We start from the raw sequence: 21,839 nt of genomic DNA on the forward strand, positions 1-21,839 counted from the left end.
GGAGCTCTTCATTCTTTAGACCTACATACTGCATGTCTTTGATAGTAAAAGAATCATTATCATTTTTCTTCTCATAAATTTGTCCTCACATCCAACCTTTTATTGCATTTTGCATATTTCTGCTTTTTGATTTTGACCTACTGGCACTCAGCTGAGAGTGCTGAGTGAGTGATAAAGTGCTTATGATGTGGAACATGGGGAACACATGCATCTTCTCCGCAGCAGTTTAGCTGCTGTTGGCATTTATGTATGTGATGTGTATGGGCACTGATGTCTTCATACTTTTGCACTGGTGTTAGTATGTGGGCGGGAATCTCAGCAACAACCATAACAATCGGCATTTACTTACTCAAGGAGCTTCACTTTTCATTAGAAGCAGGATTTGAATAATACTTTTGTTACATGTGCTGATTGTCTGCTTGTTTTTTCATTGTTTTTGTTTTCTTTTTCCCTACACAGGCAAACTATAAAATTAAAAGAAAGCTTCCATAGAAGTAAAAAAAAATATATCAGGTTTTTCATGTCTCCTGTTGATAATTAAAGAGATATATTTTTAAATACAGTTTTGCCAATATAAAAGCCTTTAATGGAAATTAACTGATATTATATTTACATTGTTTTGATAATATCCCCCATATCATGGTACAGATGTCCTGTTTATGTAAATGATAAACATACAGCATGATTGTTGGCTTCTGTAAACACTGTTAATATTTAAGTATCTCAGGCTGACTTACCAACTGAAGGTAAAAAAAAAAAAAAAAATATTGGGAAAAGTTATAAGGGGCAAAATGTGTCAATGCACAGCATCTACAGTTGAAGCAGTGCAGAGCTTTACTGCAGTGTTTCCTTTGGCAGAGTGTGAGGCCTTATTATTGCAACAGAAGCCAGGAATCCTTAATCCACAGGGGTCTCAGAGGGAAGGAAAAGCTTCTTGAACAATCCCCGTTCTGGGAGCCTGTGGTGAAATCCAGCGATCAGTCAACCCTGAGCCCCTGAGCCTCCTGAGGGCTTGGGACTCAGGCCAGTGTTTTACAATGGCCCCGGTGCACTGAGGAGAAAGAGAGGAAGAGACAGAGGGAGAGACAGAGATGTTAGCGATTGAGAGAGACTGAGACAGCCAAGGTCTGCTGGGGGGGGGGGGGGGGGGGGGGGAACACCGTAACTCACAAACACATAAAAAATTGGCTCAACAGTGGTGTATTCATAGAGCTGAGTTACATGGCTGGCAGGACACAGGAGTGGGTGTAGATTTCACACGACGCCTACACACACATATACACATCTCCACATACTGCGTCTGTATCAAGTCGATGTATTTGTGTCTGGATAGAGATCTTTGCACAGGGGACCATTTTTGTGAACAAAACCTCGTTTCAAACATCAACGTTGATATCATTCAAGACATCAGGGTCCGACAGAAGCCCACGGGAGGCCATCTTGTTCATTTCAACACAGTGATTTAGAAACCATTCAGGCTGCCCTGTGCATAATCTTGCTATGGCACTTACCAGAACCTCCCCTATTACTCTGGGATGTTGTACTGTTGAAATGTGAATGGACTGCCACATGGTTTTACACAGCTCATAAAATAAGAAAGGCAGCTTTTGAACAGTGGGAAACCTTTTGCAGATTGGGTGCTGGCATGAAAATACAATTCAGCGTTAAATATCATTGAAATTATGAGTTGTGGTGAAATTTTCATTAATAAAAGAATAGGATTTTGAGGACGGGAGCGATAGTACTTTGCAAATAGTGAGAAATCTGTAATGCTAAGACTAGGGATCAGGCCAGGACCCAAAGGCAATAACCCCCAAGACAGGCTAGGAGTAACTTAAAGTCTTTTGGTGAACCAAAAATCACTGGAATTGTTCAGGGCCAGGGAACAAAAGTCAAACAAACAAAAATCATCCACACAGGAGAAAAATACTCAGAGAACAAACCAAACGAAAATACAAAACGTTCTTACTTGCAATTAGAGGAAACCAAGGTAAGTCCATGAGGTGGGGAATAAATGCAAGACACAGGTACGGGAACGATCACGGCGAAGACACACACTCAGGCAAGGAAACAGACTCAGGCATGGAACACAGACGAACCAACAAGAACACAGAAATAACGAGACTTAAATGCACCAGGCAAAGGTCAACAGGTGAAACCAATTAGGGCGGGGCAGACAATCACAAAAGGAGGGAAACAAGACAAAGACAGGAAGTAGAACAAGACAAGATACACAAGGGCCATGATTTCAAAATAAAACAGGAACAGTGAACAAAACTTAAACTAAACAAGAATTTGAAAAGGTCCAAAAGTCCACAAAAGAGATCCAAACAAAACAAACGAGTTCAAAGAACAGCCCCCTTAGGGGCTAGTCATGACAAAATCATTGTCAGCTGAAAATATAACATAAAGTTTCATACATAGCAGCTCATGTAAGACAAGATCATTTTCTCTCATTCATTCAGTTGCCATTTAGCGATGACAACCTTTGACCACAGCTAACTAATGAAATTATATTCGCATGCACGATTTAATTTTACAAGCATCCTGCACTGCCTTGTTCCCAGGGACCCAGAGACTGACCTTGCATTTCTGGCCACTTCATCTCAGCACGCCGGAAATGACTGTTTATTCACCACAGTTTTGTTTACGTGGTTGATTCATTCCATGAGCAGTTTGATATAACTGAGCAACACTGCTACTAATATTACACTTCCTACCCTGTGAACTGGAAGCCTTTAGCTTGAGATTTTTCCCATGGAACAGTTTCTGGTGAGTCATGTAACCATCAGGCTACTTTATAGGAAGAACGTATTCCCCTCGAAACAATCTATTCATTATAATAATTGCAATTACACATTAAAGTGTGTGCAGGCAAAGGAGCCTGATGGGTGGTCATCAAAGCACATTTGATCCTCCACCAGAGGGCAGTGCTAAGTGCTCTCTTGACCTCAGAGCTCTGTTTGACTCCCAGGTGGTGCAGTGTCTGCATCTGATCCCACCTTCTACTGTACCTCAGAGCTGTGTTTATATGTAAACTGCACACTCATTTTGCATGAAAAAACAGCCTCTAATTGCTGCAGATGTTAAGGCTGTTTAATACATTGATGGTATTTTCTGTATTCCTGCGATGTACTGTAGCGTTTAGTAGGCATTGTGCAGCTTCGACTTTCAAACAGTGTGGGATGAAACTTTTCTTTCCTTGACTCTACACGCCATAAACCCTCATTCCTTTTTCACAAAGCATAGATGGGGCGTGCTTTGGATCTGTGCCAGCACCTCTCAAAAAAGAATACAAGAACAGAGGATGCACAGAATCATTGAGAGCATTGAAATGGAGCCTTTTTTTTAATAATCGCCTCGTCGCACTGTGCTAAGCTTTGTATCTGTGTGTGTCTTTTGTGTCTGAACAAGCCCGGCACGAACACAAAAGGCAGTCAAACATTTTTTTAAGGCTCCCAGAAGGTTTCTTTAAATGTGAGAAAAAATGAATGATACTCAGTCTCCACATGGCATCCTCAATCAGGGTTCCAAAATAGAAGGTAATTAAGTCAGTGAAGTCTCCGATGTGCTCCTATGTGCAGCTAATGCTACTCTTGACAGAAGTCTAAACCAGTGACAAGAACTAATACTGTTACTGAAAGAATATATATGATATAATATATATAATATGAAGAAAAAAGACATGAAAAAAACACATCTCAATATTACATTATCAAGTAACACTTTTGTCTATTTCTTTTTGAATATCATAACTCAGAGCGAAGTCTTTTCTCTTCTTGTGTATTCACCGATATGGCCGCGGCTGTGCACTGACCTCGCCACCCACGCTTTGGCATTCAAACTATGCCATCGCTTCACATTATGTGATAGAAATATATGTCTCCTATACAGGATCTAATAAATGCAACTCTGTGAAGCGAGAGCTTAAACTTACTTTATTGTCATGTGTATAGAAAACACACGACCACCAAGCAGAACAATGACACAAAACATAAAAAACTGTGTGCAAAGTGAGAGACACATGTTTTGCTGGGATGAGAAGATGATGTTGAGGATTCATGATTTAAAGCTTTAGATGGCAAATGTCCCATTCAGTTGAAGGTGAGATTTTTTTTTTCAAGCCAAAATGATACTTACAACACTTACAACCAACTTTATATGTAGATGAGAAGATCAATACCGCTCTCATGTAAAATCTTACTCTTGGCAAAAAAGCACATGAGCATATTTTCCAGATTCCTGTTCCTTTAATTTTCCCCATTTTAACATTACATGTTGAATCACAGTAGAAAAAGTCAACAACAGAGCCTCCCCAATGGAAAATGTAGTACTAACTGTATTTTTCTTGTTGTTATGACTTGTTTGCTTCTAATAAAAACCTTGACTTTGTGCTTTTTGTACTCCTCCTCATGTTGAATGTCCACACTTTTTATTTTTAATGAATTAAGTTTCCATGACTAATTTATCCCATCAGTTTGCCTTTACAAACTGCCATTCATTTCGCCGACAAGACAAGAATCCCTCACAATGCTCAACCTTGTAAGACAAAATCCTTGAGACATTTGTAAATATCTTCTTGATATGTGAATTAAGTTTTGCAAAAACACGAGTTTCATGCTCAGCTCACAGTCCTCTCCTGTTCATGCTGTTTCCGGAATATGCTGCAATACATCACTTATTGATTTCAGCCAAGAAAATCAAAGGATGTTTTTGTTTACTTCAAATAAAAAAGCCTCACAGTCTCATGCGCCTTAACTGTTCTTTTCTGATGCTTTCAATCGCTGCAAAGAAAACTGGCCACTTCATGCGTTCTGTCTCCTTCATGCTGTATATTTGCTGCTTTAAAGCTCTGTGATGTTCAGAGCACAGCAGGGGGACTCTGGGTTACAGTAACAATGTTTGCCACCCTCCCATCCCATCTTTCCTTCCATTTAGCAAGTTCATATGAAAGCAGCTGAACGGCTGACGCCCCTCTTTATCAAGTGAAACGGCACGTGAAATTCCGAATTTAGTTTTGTGTGCATGCTGACTTTGGCACACAATTGATTGTTAGAAAGATTTCTGTCCCGCTCTGTCACACTGATGATCTGCTGGCTTTGATGGAGGGAAAATTCAGTTTTGGGTGATCAGCTGTGATGTTATGGCTCACAATATTACGCATGTGTCAAGAAATAAGATTGGAATTTTTTTTTTCAACAAAACAAGCATATTTGTTTGGATTTAATCTTCAAGTTCTAACAAATTCAGAACAGACTCGTGTGGTTTGTGAATAGATTGTTGGTGAGTGAAGTTAATCAGCTGAAACAGAGGGAATATAAAATGCTCTCTGTGCTTACTACCTACATGCTACTTTTATCTTTAACTGTTCAGGGTTTCTTTTCATTAACACTTCTGCTTAGTTATTCACCCTCCATTTTCCATGCATCTTATTTATGTTCTTTCTCCAGAAGCATCATTTAATACTTGATGATTCCCATCTATTTGCAGACAATGTGCCCCACAGCATTGCATTAGGGACGGAGATTCAAAGTCACAGAGCTGTCAGGGAAAAGATAAACAAGCTGGATGTGGTGAGGATTTAGCCAGGGAGCCACGTGCCTTTGAAAACTACATACTGATAGAGATTAAGGCTTTGAAATGAAGTTTACAGCAAGTGCCAAAACACAGTTTAGGCTGCAACCACTTATTATGAGTTGTATCGCTTTAAAGGCTGTGGGATGATTTGATTGGCAAGTTTAATCCTTTCCCCTCCTTGAGCAAACACATCTAAACCAGTGATTATTTAAGTTGGAAAAAAATTACTGAAGGTGACACAAATATTGTCATAGTAATTAGCATCATTGATAAACATGGGAGACACAACATTACATGAGCACACACACAGCAAATGAGTCAACCATCTTCCCATGGTGTCATGTGTTTGCTGAGGTGAGAAAAGCAAATTAAGTTGACACTGTGGACGGATTGTCAAAAAAGGAGAGTAATAGGCTTACAGAGGGAAGAAAGTAACTCTGACAACTAGCATCTGCTAATGTCGCGGCACAGAATAGAAGCCTGAAGAATTATATTTGCCATGCTTTTTTTATTATCAGAAAATGTTGGCTTGTGGTCATTGGGAGCCCTTTGAAAGTTGGAAATGTGTCCTGTAAGTGAACTGACTTTATCAGCGAGCGTCAGTCAGTGGGTAGAAAATCACTGCAGATGCAGAACATGCCGCTCGGATCATTTATTGATTAAAATCACTTCAGTAATGTGTAGAGATTTTCATTTTTGCCTGCTTGCCATAAACATAAGGCTATAACCTCAAAATCTTAGTTCAATCAACACCTCTCTGGCAGTGTTAGGCTCATTAATCACACTGTAACACCTCGCCCTCTGTAGGTTCAGCGGACATAGATTCTCAAATCTTAAAATACATTTTTTTGAATAGATATTTCACCAGTTTTTATCCATGTAATCCTGTTAACATCTTCTGTGCAGGACATATTTGGCTATTTGGCGGTGAGCCCATGTACAGAATTATATATGGGACATTGGAATCCTAATCTTATCTGAATACTGTATGTGACAAATTCCTGTCTGGGTTCCAGAGCATGTTCCTGGACAGAAACACTTAAAATTCATGAAAATCTCTGCCATGCATGAGGTCACAAATAGTGAGGGTAGAAAGTTTGTGTGTAAAAATACATTCAGCTGTGTAGATGACTGATGTTTGTAAAGGAATGATTGAGATTATTTACTGTCAAATAACAACAGAGCAGCAATTAATGATTAATCAATGAAAGAGTCAGTTAAGAGTCCAAGCTGAAGACTTCAAAACTTTTGTCTGACCAATGGTATAAAACCCAAAGACATTCAGTTCTCTCACCTGGGAAGCTGGAGCCATCAATTTTTAAGAAATTTTCTCATACAAACAATAATAATAATGGCGATAAACAGTCTGTTGATGAACTAAGCTTATTTTTAATGTAACAAACCTGCTTTAGATAACAACAAAAACCTCAATTTACAATGACACTCTAGCTTCTCTTTTCCGTGTTTCATCTGTTAAAGTTTTTCTCCAATGATCACTGATCTACAACAGATCACATTTTGAAATAACCTTCTCTGCCCTGTTTGGAAAGGTCCCCATGAGCTTCACCTCTCCGTGTGCTGCTTTCTCTCACAGCGACTCATCAAAGTGTTTACCTGTGCTGTTAACTGACAGGGGTTGCTACCTTCAACCTCTTCAAAAAAAAAAAACCTTTCCACTCATAAAACCCTGTCCAGTAACCATGCTGGAGGCGTACTGCATGGAGAGCACTGATGTTATGCAGGTGGCCTTAGTTTACTCTCACTTTTGGTTGTCATGGAAATTAAAAATAATAATAATAATCATAAAAATAATGACAAGGAGCCATGGATTATTACTGTGCATTTTGCATTATTTTTCCATGCAGTTCCTCTTTGAATGGCCCTCAAAGAATAATAAAGACTAATGAGAGGAAAAGTGAACATTAGTCAAACAACTGAGCTAATGAAAAGTGAGCCATTATACTGTACTAAAGAGACAGAAAGCAGTAACAGAGTGGGCTCATATTAGCTGAGAGAGGCACAGAAAAGTGATACCTCCTGGACAAAATTAAGAATCTCTTATTATGAAACAGTTTTATTTTCCCACAGCAGGGTCCTTGCTACTGCCAATGCCACTAAAGCTCTTTGTTCAGAGACCACTTGATTATTACAGAGTATTTTAAAGGCAGTAAATCATGGTGATCAAAACAGACTGCTGTGATTATCTGGCATTTGGCTCAAGTTCTTATCCTGACGGTGGAAAAAGAGGGGTTTAGAATAACACTGACATACTTGCTGTGGTGTAATCAAGTCTGGAGCTTTGAGAACATAGCGGTGGTCTGGCCAGACGGCTGCAGCAACACATGAGGGTGATATTTGAGACCGTGTGGTGAAAGCGGAGCTTCTTCGCTCCGCCCGAGATGACTTGAGAGGTGATATTTTGGCAAAATGTCCCCGGTTACTGCTCTGTGTGAAGATTGCATCAATCGGGAGAGAAATGAGATCTGATAAGAATTGCTGAACTGACTCCAACCGCAGAACAGTCACTGAGACACAGCAGTGGGTAATGTGAGGAGGTGGTAGACTCAAATATAGCACGTTGTTGCAGAAGCGCACAAATAGTTCTATTTATAGGTTCAGATTGTTTTAGTCTCGAATTACAATACTCACATACCTATATATTTTATACTGTAAGAGCTATTGAACGCTGTAATCATTCTTCCTGTCCTCAGTGGCTGTGTAGTGATCCTTTCCCAGCTTGACATTGTAAGTGATGCAGGGACAAAATCCACAGTACGCATATCTGTCTCCACTTTATCTGAAACTAATGTGAGGCTTCATCAGTCTGAGATGAAGGGAGGGACCGTAAGACAAAGACAGATTTTCATACTAAAAAGTAGGACTTAGACTGTTCAGGTGGACAGACAGGGGACTCCAAATGAATACTAGTGTCACTCGGAGTCTGCTGGATGTTTTAATAGGTAAATGTTTGGTTTGCAACAACAGCTTCATTAAATGTTGTGCAGCTTGTTCTGTTGGCCCCAACTGGAGAAAACTTTATTAATATACGTTTAAAGGTACTGAATGGAGGTTTAGAGCACTAGTGTTCCTGGGGTGTACTGTTTCCATGAATGGGTCTTTATGATGTTTTTAATATGACACAAATTTCAGTGCAAAATGCAGCGGTGCAGCTATAAACGTAGATAATAAGAAGAAGAGGGCCTGCTGATGTAAACAAAGCAGGTTTCAAAAGACTACAAAAAGGGTTTGCAGATGTTTTATGAGGTGGAGAAAGCATTCAACATGTTTTTAGACCTTGAGGATACATATAATTATTTTGACGAGAATATTTGAACGTAAACAAACAGGGGTTTTGTTTTTTTTTAATTTACGTTCAACAAATAAGACTCCACAGGACACCTTTAATCAAAGCATCCATGCATTATTAAGCCAAAAAATCTCTTTAATCACATCCCCTTATTTTTGACAGAGTCGGGTTCACACGCATTCCCTTACATCATCTGGAGCACCTATGCTAAAGGGGCCACTGGTGTTGCAGATTGCGTAAGACTGCCTGTGCTCTCACATACTGCAGGAGCCCACTCATATCAGTGGGTGACATCCCTCCAGGGCAAATTATGCATCCCCAGGGAGGCGTGAGCGTGTCATTGGTGCAAATGGCTGGCTAACACTCAGAGGGAGCATTTTAATTGTAGCTCGTGTTATGCTGAAATAATCAGGGAGGCTGTGGTGTCAGAAAAGGTTCCTTGCAATAAATAGTATCATGTTATAGCTGCCGTGTGTTGTTTTACAGGTTTTCTTGAGGCTACAATGATTCACACCCTTTTACAGAGACAAGATGTCCACTTCATCTTCACTGTGGCTGTTGTTTACCCAGCAAATTAATGCCTCTTCAGTGTGGAGCAGTTAGGGTTATTTTCCACTGGTGGTGCTGTTGGCCCAAAGAAAAGACCTACACATTTAGTTTGGAGGAGAAGTTCTTCTTTTCTGCACAGATCACAGAAATACAGATGAAAAAACATGCTCTGATGGTGTTAAAGTCAGAATGTGCACACATGCACACAAGTCTGAGGGGAAAGAAAACACACTCTCTACACCAGTTCTATCAAATGCCCCCCTTATTCTCATGCTTTGGAATGGTTTAACACATTTTATATAGCAGCTAATTTGAAGATCATTTCTGAGGAATTGTTTGTTCAGTTGAAAAGAAAACTTCTAATTGAACTGCAAGAGCTGCAGTCAAGAGTGAATTACTGTTGTAAAGTTATTCCACACCTGAGAGGAAGTGTTTAGAAAATTGTAATTGTATTCCCATTTCGGCTGTCAGAAAGAACGAGGAATAATTTGCCAACCAGCTGACTGTGAACGCTGAGGCTTTGAGAGTGAACTTGAGGTTTAATCTTAGCATCCGACCAGAAAATACTAATCCTTGTGAAGAGTGTGCTCATGTTCATTACAAAAAAAAAAAATAAAGCCAAGTTAAGAACAATCAGCGACACCACTCACCACTATTAAAGTCTCTCACTGAGTGCTTTAGATAAGTTGAGCTGTAAAACTTTTCCATTGTCCCTGTCCTATCAATAGAAGAGAGATAGTGAATCCAAACCCAACACAGCCCACCTCTACTCGACGCTAAAGTGTGAGCTTAATTAGCTTCGGGAGCAGGTTTGTTGAACAAAAACATAAAGAACGAGACATTGATCAAGGGAAAGGCTAGGAAGATAAAGCACCAAGAGAGTTGAGCATCCTGATTTGTCTTTAATTAAAAGTAAAAGGTTTATCCTTGCAGAAGGCAGCTGCTGGTCTCCAAAGGCCACTCCAATTACTGCGTGAGACAAAAGGAGGGAGTCTACGAACCCAGGAGTGGCCAGACTGAGAGACAAGGAGACAGGTAGTGTTGCTCTGGTGTTGTTTTATTGTTCCTTTTTTCTGGTATTGTGTACTTGAATTTTGATGCTGTGGCAACATTGTTTTTTTTAAACCTTCATGCCAATAAAGCACATGTAAATTTAATGTTACTCTGGGGGTGTTTGATCTGAGGGGTGCAACAAGAAGCATGTTTGTGAACTGAAATGCATATATGTGAGTGTGCATGACTGTGTTTGTATGTGTGATCTTTTGCACATATATGTAGAGTAACAGGTCTTGCACTTGTGAATGTGTAAGTGCAGGGGCAGCAGGGAGAGGCAGGATGTGTTCCAATCTTTGAAGATGCCTGTGTGCGTGCGTGTGGTGTGTGTGTGTGTGTGTGAGGTGGGGGGGTTGAAAGAGGGCGTCCCTCTCATGGTCCCTCCCCAGTCCTGCCCCTTCACATAGAGGAGTATCCTGTAGCAGGTCCCAAAACTGGAAACTCATTCAGTCCCTTCTGAATGGCGTGTCTTTAACGTGAGAGTGGAGGACTAAACTTTCAGCACGAAGATATGAGAGCCCTGCATTCGGTCCTGGTCGGTGCCTTCCTGACCCTGCTGCTCTGCCTCCCCAGCCCCGGTCATGGAGGTAAGTGTCCCTGCAAATCATTCTCTTAGTGTCCTGTTCCTCCCTTCTGCTCCACTCTGTCAAAGATGAGGGAAATTAGATCACTGTCCCTCTCAGATGCTTCCCCAATTCATAAGTCAAAGCATGAAAAGTTGATGCCTCAAACCTGAACTAAGCAAACTTTAACTTTAACCTGCAACAACACTGCATTGAGCACAAGGTTTATAAATAAACTCCACACCAGGTCTTCTTTCCTATGCTTTTTTGTTGTCCGTTCTCGCAGTCCTTACACCATTCATTGCTCAGCAGTGAAACCTTCCTTTTCTTGGATGAAACTCAATACAAGAGGGGAATGATGTGCCAAGGGTCTGACCCTGATCTAAGGTCTGAGACAACATCTGTCGGTTTCTCATCTAGTGCAGTGTTTTTTTTTCTTTGCCTTTCAGTGTGTCCGTGGCTGTGTGTGAGTGCATTTACCTTGAGAATGTTTGCATTGAAAGCGTGTTGCCAAAAGGCAGGAGGTAGTGAAGCTGAAGCCCTCTGTGGTTAGGAGGTGAGCTGAGGTCCCTCTGCCGGCAGCAATGAATGGCTCTTTCAGAGGGAAGTGCACAGTGGCAGGCAGGACTGCTCCCTGTACACCCAGAGAGGAGAGATGAAAGGGGGGGGGGGCTAGTAAGGGAGTGAGAGAGGCAGTGAGTGCGTGTGTGTGTGTGTACTGGGGAGGGGGCTGCTCGAAGGCCAACTCATACAATGGCCCCATAGAGCATAAGTAAAGTCAGCTACAGATGTACCTTTCTCAATATGAAATGATGCAGCAGTTCTTCTCCTCATTCCCCTTGAGTGTGAGTACAGTTTGTGTGGGATGTACAGTGTTTGGGTGAGGCGAATCCAGCATGTGGATGGAGGTTGAAACAGTGACTTCAAACAGCTTAACCAACTCACCTCAGCGCAAAATTGTACATATGGCAAGTTGGCAGGATCAGCCTTGGACTTAGAGCAGCTGTTGAGCCCATTGTCTGCTGCCAGCTGTCAGATCTTCAAACTCTCACTGCAAATTCCACTCCAATTAAGTCCGGGCAAACCTCTCCCTGAGTGTCTCATTGGCAGCTAAAGTGAAAAAGTGGCTCTTGATCTGAACGGAGGAGTATTGCTTTGTTTCAGTGGCACAGAATCAAAGCTCAGCTGGAGAGCTGGCTTCAGTTCTTCTGCACTGTGATCTGTTCACCACGAGCATGAAAAGAGTCATCTGCCCTTCTGTTTGCTCATTTATAGATAAACCCCGCTGACTGCCGTGACGGCGACACCTCCGCTAAAGAATTAGCTGTACGCTGAGCAAACGGTGACGGCTGTCTGAGTTGCATAACAGCGTGCGGTATCTTTACAAAGACACAGATGCAGTGGTTAGCGTTTCAGTTAGCGCTTAATGCTTAAATGGTGCTTTAGGTATAATTTTTTCCACACATCTAAAACTAAACGTTCCTCTAATCAAAATGATGGCGAGTAAAACTGTGTGAGGGAAGAATTACTCCTCATCTAATTATCGGTTGGCCCAATCCTCACCGCCGCAGTGTGAACAGTACTCACCCACTGACCCAGGAGAGCTAATTGCTAATGTTGACCAGATGCACCAAGTCACTGATTAGATTTTGACCCCCCTTCTCTCCATGAAATGCCTGCCACAAGCTGTTGGGGAATTCTTCCACCAGCTACCTAGAAGGCTTTGTAGAGGGTGTCGTTTCTTCCCTGTGCACTTTCCAATGTCACAGGCCATGCCCCACATGATGTCCAGATACCTGGATGAGATTGAAGTCTTCTGCAATCTTTCTTCAGTTGCTGAAGTAATGTGCCTGCATCTACTCTTACTTTATTTTTCCACCATCAAGAACTTTTTGCACAGAATCAGACGTGATTTGAGGCAAATCATGAACGCAGAACAGAGAACCATCCTCTATAATAACATTTTCCCTGAGTTTTCCTCAGCGGTGCAACTTACCACTTTCTCATAGTCTTACACCATCGTGTTTCATCCGCCCACGTAGCAGCCACAGGAACAATTATGATGCAGTGTGAGCATAAGCAGAAGCTCACCAGATCAATTCTGCAATTTTCTCTGCATGTAGGATTCATGTCACGAAGTTTGACAGTCAGTATAGTTTAGCTTTCATGCTCAAAGGTGTGCCTGTGTAGCCTTCTGGTGATGTCATGGCCCAGTATGAATATCATTTCACCATAGAATTAAAAGGGAAACATCTTTTTCAGCATTGAAAGTCAACAACCAGCAGTTTTGTATCGGGCAGTCATGTGACAGCACTTCTTTTTTTTCTTTTTTTTTTAACTCAAGGGATGCACATTTTTTCATGGCTTTATCTGAAATTGGACATGACATGTTCCTGTTCGGAGTCTTTAAAACATCCGGCAGCTCTGTATTTTTTCAGTGGCTATTACGGCCACCCTTAAACCACACAAAAACTGGCAGGGCACCTATTTCCAAACTATAAATTGCTCTCCAGTGCTTACATGTTGTTCGGTTGGCCTGGTAATAGAATTTGTTTCCCGTTTTTCTGTCTGTTGATAGGCACACAAAGTTTGTGTGATGTTGTTATGAAGCTACAGGCTCCTAAGGAAGCCACGTCAACCGCCACTCCCTTCGGTTGGCCAAACAGTATGAAAAGTTAATGACTTCTTTCTTTCCCTGTTATCAACCCTTCTACAAAGTCTTTTGTTTGTTGTCTTATATTTTGTCTTGTTTTTCTGTCTGAAAATCCATTTGGCATTTTCCAAAATACAAATATGACCAGACAGATGAACAGACAGACAAAAAGGAGAGAAAATAAAACTCCCATCCAACCCTATTGGCAGAACTAATGATGCTCTGTGTAAAATACTAAAAATATGTATGTGAAAAAGCTTCTTGATAATATGATAATAGAACATTAATTGAATTACCACATACCCAACTGTAGATGCGTGTCTTAAATTATTCAAATAACATATAATAAGGCAACAACATCCACTACAAACATTGTCTAATGGTTTTTGCTCATTTGTGAGTGTTTTAGAGACGTCTTGCTCCTGAATGTGTTTGCATTTTCAATTGCAAAGCTTAACGAGGGGATTTGCATCCTGAGACCGCATATGAGCCTGCTATCTCCCCTGGAGTATAATGTCACTATGGTAACAAGAAAAAATAAATATGGAATTTGCCTGGGCTTTGTGAAGTGTCTGTATACAAGGCCTCCATGTGTTCCTTGAGAGCTGGCAGAGAGAATGGTGTGACTACAAGTGTCTGCACAGAAGATTAATAAGCCCAATATTTGCATTGGGAAATTGATGAGATTAGTGTTCTGCTGGTTGTGCTGGTCCCGCAGACGCACTTTGTGACCCTCCCCTCACCTCTTAGTTTAAACACAACACAATGTTAGGACAGAATAGAAATGGGGCATTTGGAGTAGATCCAAACAAGAAAATCAGAGTGTTTATAAATGCAGAGCAGAATGCATAGCCCTTTGCCTGCTCTTTCTCTGCGGAAGTCCTTCCACACGACAGAAGGACTGAAAAAATAAGCAGTATCTTCAACTTTGTGAGACATGACATAGGATTGATATTATATTGGTATTAAGAACAGTTTTAGTACTTGTACAAAGCATGTACAAATGTAAGGTATTTTTTCTGTCTAATCATATGTCATTGAAAAAGAATAAACTGCTTGTTTCTTTGCTGCAGAACAAGTACATTTCTTGTTAAACTTTTGTGCTGTACATGAGTTATTCTTGTACTTTGGAAGGCAGTCTGCTCATTGACAAGCTTGTCCTTTTGGCTGCATGAAAACGAAACCCTCATAACATCTCTGAGCGTGGGAGACAACCAATATTGATAATATTTGTAATATGATGCAACCTCCCTCACTTCTGCCTGCCCGATGTTTCATCCTGGCACTTTCAGAGAGAAAGTTTCAGTGAGTCAGGGTTTACTAACTACTTTTTTTGGGGGGGATTCTGGCCTGAGGCAAACATGACTGCAAGAATACAAAGTTAGCTGTATGGGCAGCCTGCCTCACCCCGCTCCCTTCGTCTCTATAACTTCATCTTGTTACTACAGCTAGAATTTTATATCTGACCTGCAGCAACAAGGTGGGCAGCATGACTGCCCAGAAATTACAGTGCTTGTCCAATAATTGAAATGTTAGAGGTTTGATTCCTGCAACAGCAGAAACCCCTTGTCAAGGTGTCCTTGAGCAAGACACTGGGCCCCCATTGCTTACTGACTGTGAGCTGCTGTAGTGAGATAATTTTAGCACATCAGTTAAAAGCCAGAAATGTAAAACGCAAAAGAGTGACATAGAAAAGCTGGGGTTACTCACCATTTTATCATTTAATTCACTGACGTACAGGTACAGTGAAAGGATTATTCCAGTTTATTACAACTTTGATTTCAGCCATTCAGCCATGTCTCTCAGTGATAACATTGTACTACCACTGCAGTAACTGCTGACATCCATACAAAAAAGTATGACAGGGCAGGAGAAGTCTAACAATCAGACAGGGTGTAAAGAAGCCAGTATTTAAAAAATTATTCAAATGATCTAAACCACTTTATTTGGAGCTGCAGCTGAATGTCAATGTCCCCAAAATCCACATGGTTTGTTATGGCGAGCATGGCAGGTCAGAGTTGTCGTCTGTAAACCATGATGGATGTTTACAGCAGTTTGGGAAATAATATTACCATTCGTATCTGGTTTGCCTTCCAAATAAATTTGGCTAACCTTGGGGCAAGGATGGATTACCAAATGGGCAACTGCCCCGGGGCTCCAGAATGTCTTGAGTCCCAAAAGATCCAGGTTTATTGTGTGGTTATTACTCAAGGCCGTGACTTCTAGACGGGGTCTCAAGATGAAATCTCGTTCAGCATCTTTATTATTTCAGTTAATACTGTGCTTATATAAAGCATATTCCTAATTAGCTTTTGTGCTGGATTAATTCACCACAAACTAATTGCTAATGTGAACATACATAGTGTAAAGAGATTTTGCAAGTCTTATCATCTTTCTGCTCATGCTTTTCCCTTATCTGACTTCTTTTTAAGTCCTCCAGATCTCAGCAATCAACTTGGCAAGCCCCATGTTATAATCACTGACAGGAATAACGTCTAAAAACTAGAACAAAAACAAGACCCGAGTTGTAACAAGTCAGAGTTATCCTTTAAAGCAAGGGAAACGTGATGAAGCTATCAGGCGGAGTTGTCCTTGACAGGGCTACAGATGTGCCAGATGCACAACCCTTCCGAAATAAGAGAGAAATCTGTGACTCCCTTGTCACACGTAAAGCACAAGACTCAGTGACTTCAAAAGCACTTACCATAGCTCAGTTTATTCTCATTGTGATGCAAGAATACAAAAAAAAAAAGACATGTCCCTTGCCTTGAGGACTCTATACTCTCCTGGCAGATGATCATTCCCACATTGCTCCCTTTGAGGTTGCTGGCTGTCAGCGGCGGGCTGCTCGGATTATATTTTAGGGCCATGATCTGCTTAGAGCAGGCAGACAGCCCACACACAGACCTCGTTTAGCCCTGGGTGTGTACACAAAAGATTTTCTGTACATAAACACTGGACCAGATTCTGTGCCTAGGTGGAAGGTCAAAGGCCATCTCATGGTGTGTTCCCCGTGTTGTTTTAACCCCTTCCATGTCAATCAGATAAGCTGATGGTAGGGGGTTTTGCAGCAGTTTAGTGACGGATGGTCTACACCCAGATTTCAGGTCTGTAAGTGGCAATTTGGGATTTCAAACTGTTGTTAAACTGTGATTACCTTCGCGCCATGCAATTTCAAGCAATTCTAAGGGCACAGTCTTACCTACAGCAGCAGCAGCAGTGTGGGGTTAGAGCTGCATGAATGAAGGAGAAAAACAGTCAACATTCACTCCAGAGGACTTCACTGATTAAAAAAAAAAAAAAAAAAAAAAAAAAGGTAACTGCCTTGCTGAAGGGCATCATTCTCTTCACAATTCTTCATACTTATGAACCAAAGAGTTTTACAGCCACAGGATGGGGGCCAGCCAGGGATCTTCATGTTTTTTTAGTGTTGGCGCACTGAACATGATAATAAAGTTTAACAGCTGTATTTTTCATTCATATAACATTATGACAAGAATACACACAAGACAGTGCTTTTTAGCACGCTAAATTTAGCATGCAAATGTCTTAGTTTATTATTTTAGCATGCTAACATTTGCATGTAGATGCACTACTGTGATAATGTCATGCACGTTAGGATACCCGTTGGGCCAAGACCAATGGAGCACAATGAAGCCAAGAGCCTGACATGGAGTATTTAAATGCAAAAGTGTGTCATGACCCTGAGAAAGACAGACTCATATTATTCCCCCCACTGCATCAACTAAACTCTGTGTGTTTAGTTTTGATAAGAGCTGTTGGGGAGTTTAGTGCCCAAAATGAAAACTCCAGAGAAAAGTCTCATCATCACAGAACAGCCAAGTTTTCAATAAGCAGGAATTATGCATGGCCAGATGTCTCGATATGAGTGGCCTCTATGGGTTGTTTTTTTTTTTCTTTTTCTTTTGAGAGTTGTCTGTTTTATCATTTTTGGTTGAGTAAAGAGGAATTAGTTTTATTCTGGCTGCCATTGTTTCTCTTATCCGTTGAAAATAAATTAAAAAAGCAACAGCAACATTTTTTCTTACCCCAGAGGGCTTTTGTGGAATCACTCAGGAAGTTTGCCTCTCAAGATCTCTTATGTTTATCGTGAATGTTAACAACTGGTAACATCACCCGATATTGTTATCTTACATCATCATATGACATGAATTAATGTATAAATTAGATTTAGGAACAATCCCTGCTTTGTCTAACACTCTGCATCGCGTGTAACTCACATGCCCTGATCAGTGGTATCAGACTGATGTGGCCAGTGGGGTAACAAAAGGCTACTGGAAAAGCAGCGTGAATCATGGGAAATGTTTCCAGTGTTGGGCTGATTCATCTGAGACATGTTAGGAAAAGCCTGAGGTTTCCACTCCAACATCTGGAGTTGGCTTGGTCAGTTAGTAGTGAGCCACAGCTGGAAGCTTTAATCAAATTGTCCCTGCACCTCTCTTACCTAATATAGACAAAACAACTGGAACGAAAGAATGCCAGTGCGTCGCAATTCGCCAATGAGGGAAGAATGTTAGATCTAAGAAGAAAAAAGTAGTTGTTGAAACAAGGATGGAGAAACCAGTTTGTTATCAGTTGGGTTTTATGTTCTCTCAGCAAGCCTTCATCTCCTGGGAACTTGGGAACGTACAGTAAGCCAAACAGCAGTAACAAAATGAAAAAAGCAAAAGCAAAATTATAAAATGTCGTGCGTTGTATGTTCCATTTCACATGTTAACTTTTGCTTTACATAGCACCATCCCTTAAAGACTTACGTCTTGTATTTTTACAAGTCCAGCAGGGACAGTAGCTCTCACATGAGCATGACTCATTATTTTAAATATAGAGAAATCCACTGCGAGTGTGGGGACTCCCTCCAGCCCAGAGGGTATATGACTCATAAGCACAAGGCTGCAGTGGTTAATCATGAGACATCAGACTCCAAACTAATAGTTTTTTGTGCTTCTAATTACACTGCATTCAGAGAGTATTCAGACCCCTTCACTTTGTTCACATTTTGTATGTTGCAGCCTTATGATTAAAAAAAGTTTAAATTAGTTGTTTCCCTCCTCAGTCTACACTCAATATCCTGTAATGACAAAGCAACAACTTAACTTTAAAAATGTTAGCAAATTTATTAAAAAGGAAAAACTGCAACATCACACTGACACAAGTTTACTCAGTAAACATTTACTCAGTATGATTACAGCCTCAAGTCTTCTTGAGTATGTTGCAATGAGCTTTGTGCTCCTGGATTTGGGGATTTTCTTGCCATTCTTCATTGCTCATTTTGGCCGGATGGACTTTTCTAACAAAGAAAATTCCCCCATTTAAGAATTATAGAGGCCACTGTGCTCCTGGGAACCTTCAATGCAGCAAAAAATTTTTTTGCAGCCTTCCCCAGATCTGTTCCTCAGCAGAATCCTGCATCCTGAATATTTTCTGAGCGCAACCTGGACGGCTGAAGACTCTATGATGTGTATATCTCCTGAGAGACATAAAATATTTCTGTTTAGTGCATTTGGTTACAAAGTTTTGACACTCTGACAAAGTTTACAGATTCTGGCAAAACACCTCACACTTGATGGATAACTTCACCACAAGTGTGACTTCATTTTCTCTATTTTCCATGAGGATGAGTTTCAGTTGGGTAAAATAAATGTGAACATCCCCGTTTTCTTCCAAATAGCTGGTCTCCTACTCTATCATTCCCACTACTCTGCAGCGGGAGGCTGCAGTTAGGAGGGCCACTTTTCACAGCATGCTGACATGAAGGCAGATCAGCGCCAGCTCCCATCCTGTTGAAAATCTTCATCAGCACCGCTGAGGGACCATGAAGTGTTCTGAGTAATTTGACGCCAGACGGCCTCATTACAGGCTGGGTTCAGACAGAATCAAGGGGGCTGGGGATAGCACCAGGCCTGGGATCTGGCAGATGACAGTCTGGAATAGCTTGCACCAGATAAATATAGCTAGACGGGAGAACCAACAAAAGAGCTTGTTGCTTCACACAGGGTTGACGAAAGATGGAAAGGGGGAGGGAAGGGGATCCAGGGTGGGGGATTTTGTGTCTGTGTTCATGATTGTGCTTATGTGTGTAAGGGCGTGTATTATGTATGTGCTGTGGTTCACACAGAGCCCAGTGTTAGGAGGCCAGAGCAAACGTCGTCATCTCACTGGTTATGAAGGCTTAAAATAACCGGAGGAAATGATGTGTCCCATGAAGTTTGGTCTGACTGACTGTACGGCTGCCTGCAGTAGCATGAAGCGCGGAACAGCTGCACAGCCGAGCTGGAGCACACGTCACTGCTTTGCCAAGCCAGACAACCGAGCTCCTTGTGTAATCATATGTCGAATCTTTCACACAGTTATGGCAAAACAGATGCTCAAAAGTTCAACATAGTTTCAGAAAATAGTGTGAAGTGAGCAGAAACTCAGTAATGGGGGAGAATTACAGTTCTTCGTACTAATAAGACTCCGTTAGCTGCTCAGTTTTAAGATTAGGCACGTACAACAGTTGTGGTTGAAGCAAGAATCTCCAGATTTTGCCAGGTCAGAATAAGGTAAAATTTTAGGGTTTAACCTTGATTAGTGTTGGGATTAAATGGGCAGACTGTACACACAGTGGGCAATTTCTTCACAAGTTGGCCGCTGAAGTCAGAATGAGCTGATGGCAAACATAAATTGGTTTAATTACAGAAGAAGTGAAGGAAAAACCTAATTATTCTCGTAATGTGATAGCTCACAGGCGGACATTAAAGGAATAGTTGCACATTTTGGTAAATATGCTTGTTTATTATCTTGCTGAGAGTTAGATGACAAATTTCATGCTGCTCTCATGCTCTCTATGGACTCTACTTCTATGCTGATTACCCTGTGAACTAATTGATTTGAATCTCCACATTTTTTTCAAACCATTCCCGTCCTCCTTCCTCGCTGAAAAAGCACGACTGTCTCACGTTTCGCGCCTTGACTCCGGGCACATATTTACATTTTCAGACATCATTCACATTTCACGAAATCCTCGGAGACGAAGCTCAAAATGATCACATGCTTGATTAAACAAACAGAGAAACTAAACATTCTTAAAAATACTCCATCATGTGGAAGAGAGTACAAAATGGTGAGAGATGAGAAAAAGAATCTGAAACTTTGAGCAACTGACAACAACAGCTGAATGCACTGAAGTCAACAAAGGATCAGCCAAACCAGAAGCAATGCAGATAACAAGAGAGAGGAGTGTGCACCAAGAACAACCTGTATTTTTGTGACCAACTATGCAATCTGACATACCATATTGTGCCAGACTTGGTCATGGGAATAGGCCCCTGGGGAAAGTAAAGATACCGAACAGGGAAACTGACTTTGTGACCCTGGAGCATCCTGACACTTTACAGCCAAAACTGCATTCCCGAGCTCCTTTACAGGACGAATCTTCATTGTATAAGTGACCACAGAGGAGACGCTCTAGATGTTGTAAACATCACTGAGTTCAGTTTGGATTTGGTGAGCTCATTGCCAGGCTATCACCAGAGACGTTGCCACAACAACACAGCTTCCATTTCTTCTTTTATATGAAACCAATCATAGACACAACCTGTTCAGGTCCCTGCTCAGTGACCTCCAGATGTTGTAAAGATCATGTGCAGTGTGTCAAAGAATGATGGTACCAACATGGATGGTGATTAGCCAAAGGCCAGCCAGAGGAGGGAAAGAATTAAGTTGCTTTTTTTGGCTGTCCGACTTTCTAATGCACATTAACCTATTAGAAAAATTAGCAAGCTGCTGGTGTCTCTTTGCCCTCTTCCCATGAGCAAATCTTGTAAAATGTATGGAAAGGGAAAATAGTCAAGTAAAAACAAAATAACATGTGTAACCAGATGGCCATTTAGTCAAAGCTGGTGTTGGAATTTATGTGGAAGTCCTAAATACTTTAAAACAGTTCAGATCCTTGAGGTGGTGAACTAACATTTGAACTCGCTCGTTCCATCAGCGTATAATATTGGAACCATCTGCTCTTTGCACATCAGCAGGTGAATCTGGGTGAAAGCGATGACCCTTTATCGAGTTGACTAATTAACCCAAGTACAAATGTCTCACACGGGAGATGCACAGTAGGTGAAGGGGAGGGCACACT

The 21,839-nt window shown here is 41.2% G+C and overlaps 1 protein-coding gene across 2 annotated transcripts in view; it reads left to right on the forward strand.

Annotated features, from left to right (window-relative positions):
- The first annotated feature begins 10,935 nt into the window (after positions 1-10,935).
- Positions 10,936-21,839, forward strand: part of cspg4 (chondroitin sulfate proteoglycan 4) — a 64,043-nt gene continuing 53,139 nt past the window's right edge. For both annotated transcript variants that reach the window (XM_041038834.1, XM_041038835.1), the window contains exon 1: positions 10,936-11,073. In XM_041038834.1, the coding sequence (XP_040894768.1) occupies positions 10,998-11,073 (76 nt within the window). In that variant the 5' untranslated portion in view covers positions 10,936-10,997. The remainder of the gene's footprint in view (positions 11,074-21,839) is intronic.

This window comes from Toxotes jaculatrix, chromosome 5 (assembly GCF_017976425.1).
Source record: "Toxotes jaculatrix isolate fToxJac2 chromosome 5, fToxJac2.pri, whole genome shotgun sequence".
NCBI classification, from domain to species: Eukaryota; Metazoa; Chordata; class Actinopteri; family Toxotidae; genus Toxotes; species Toxotes jaculatrix.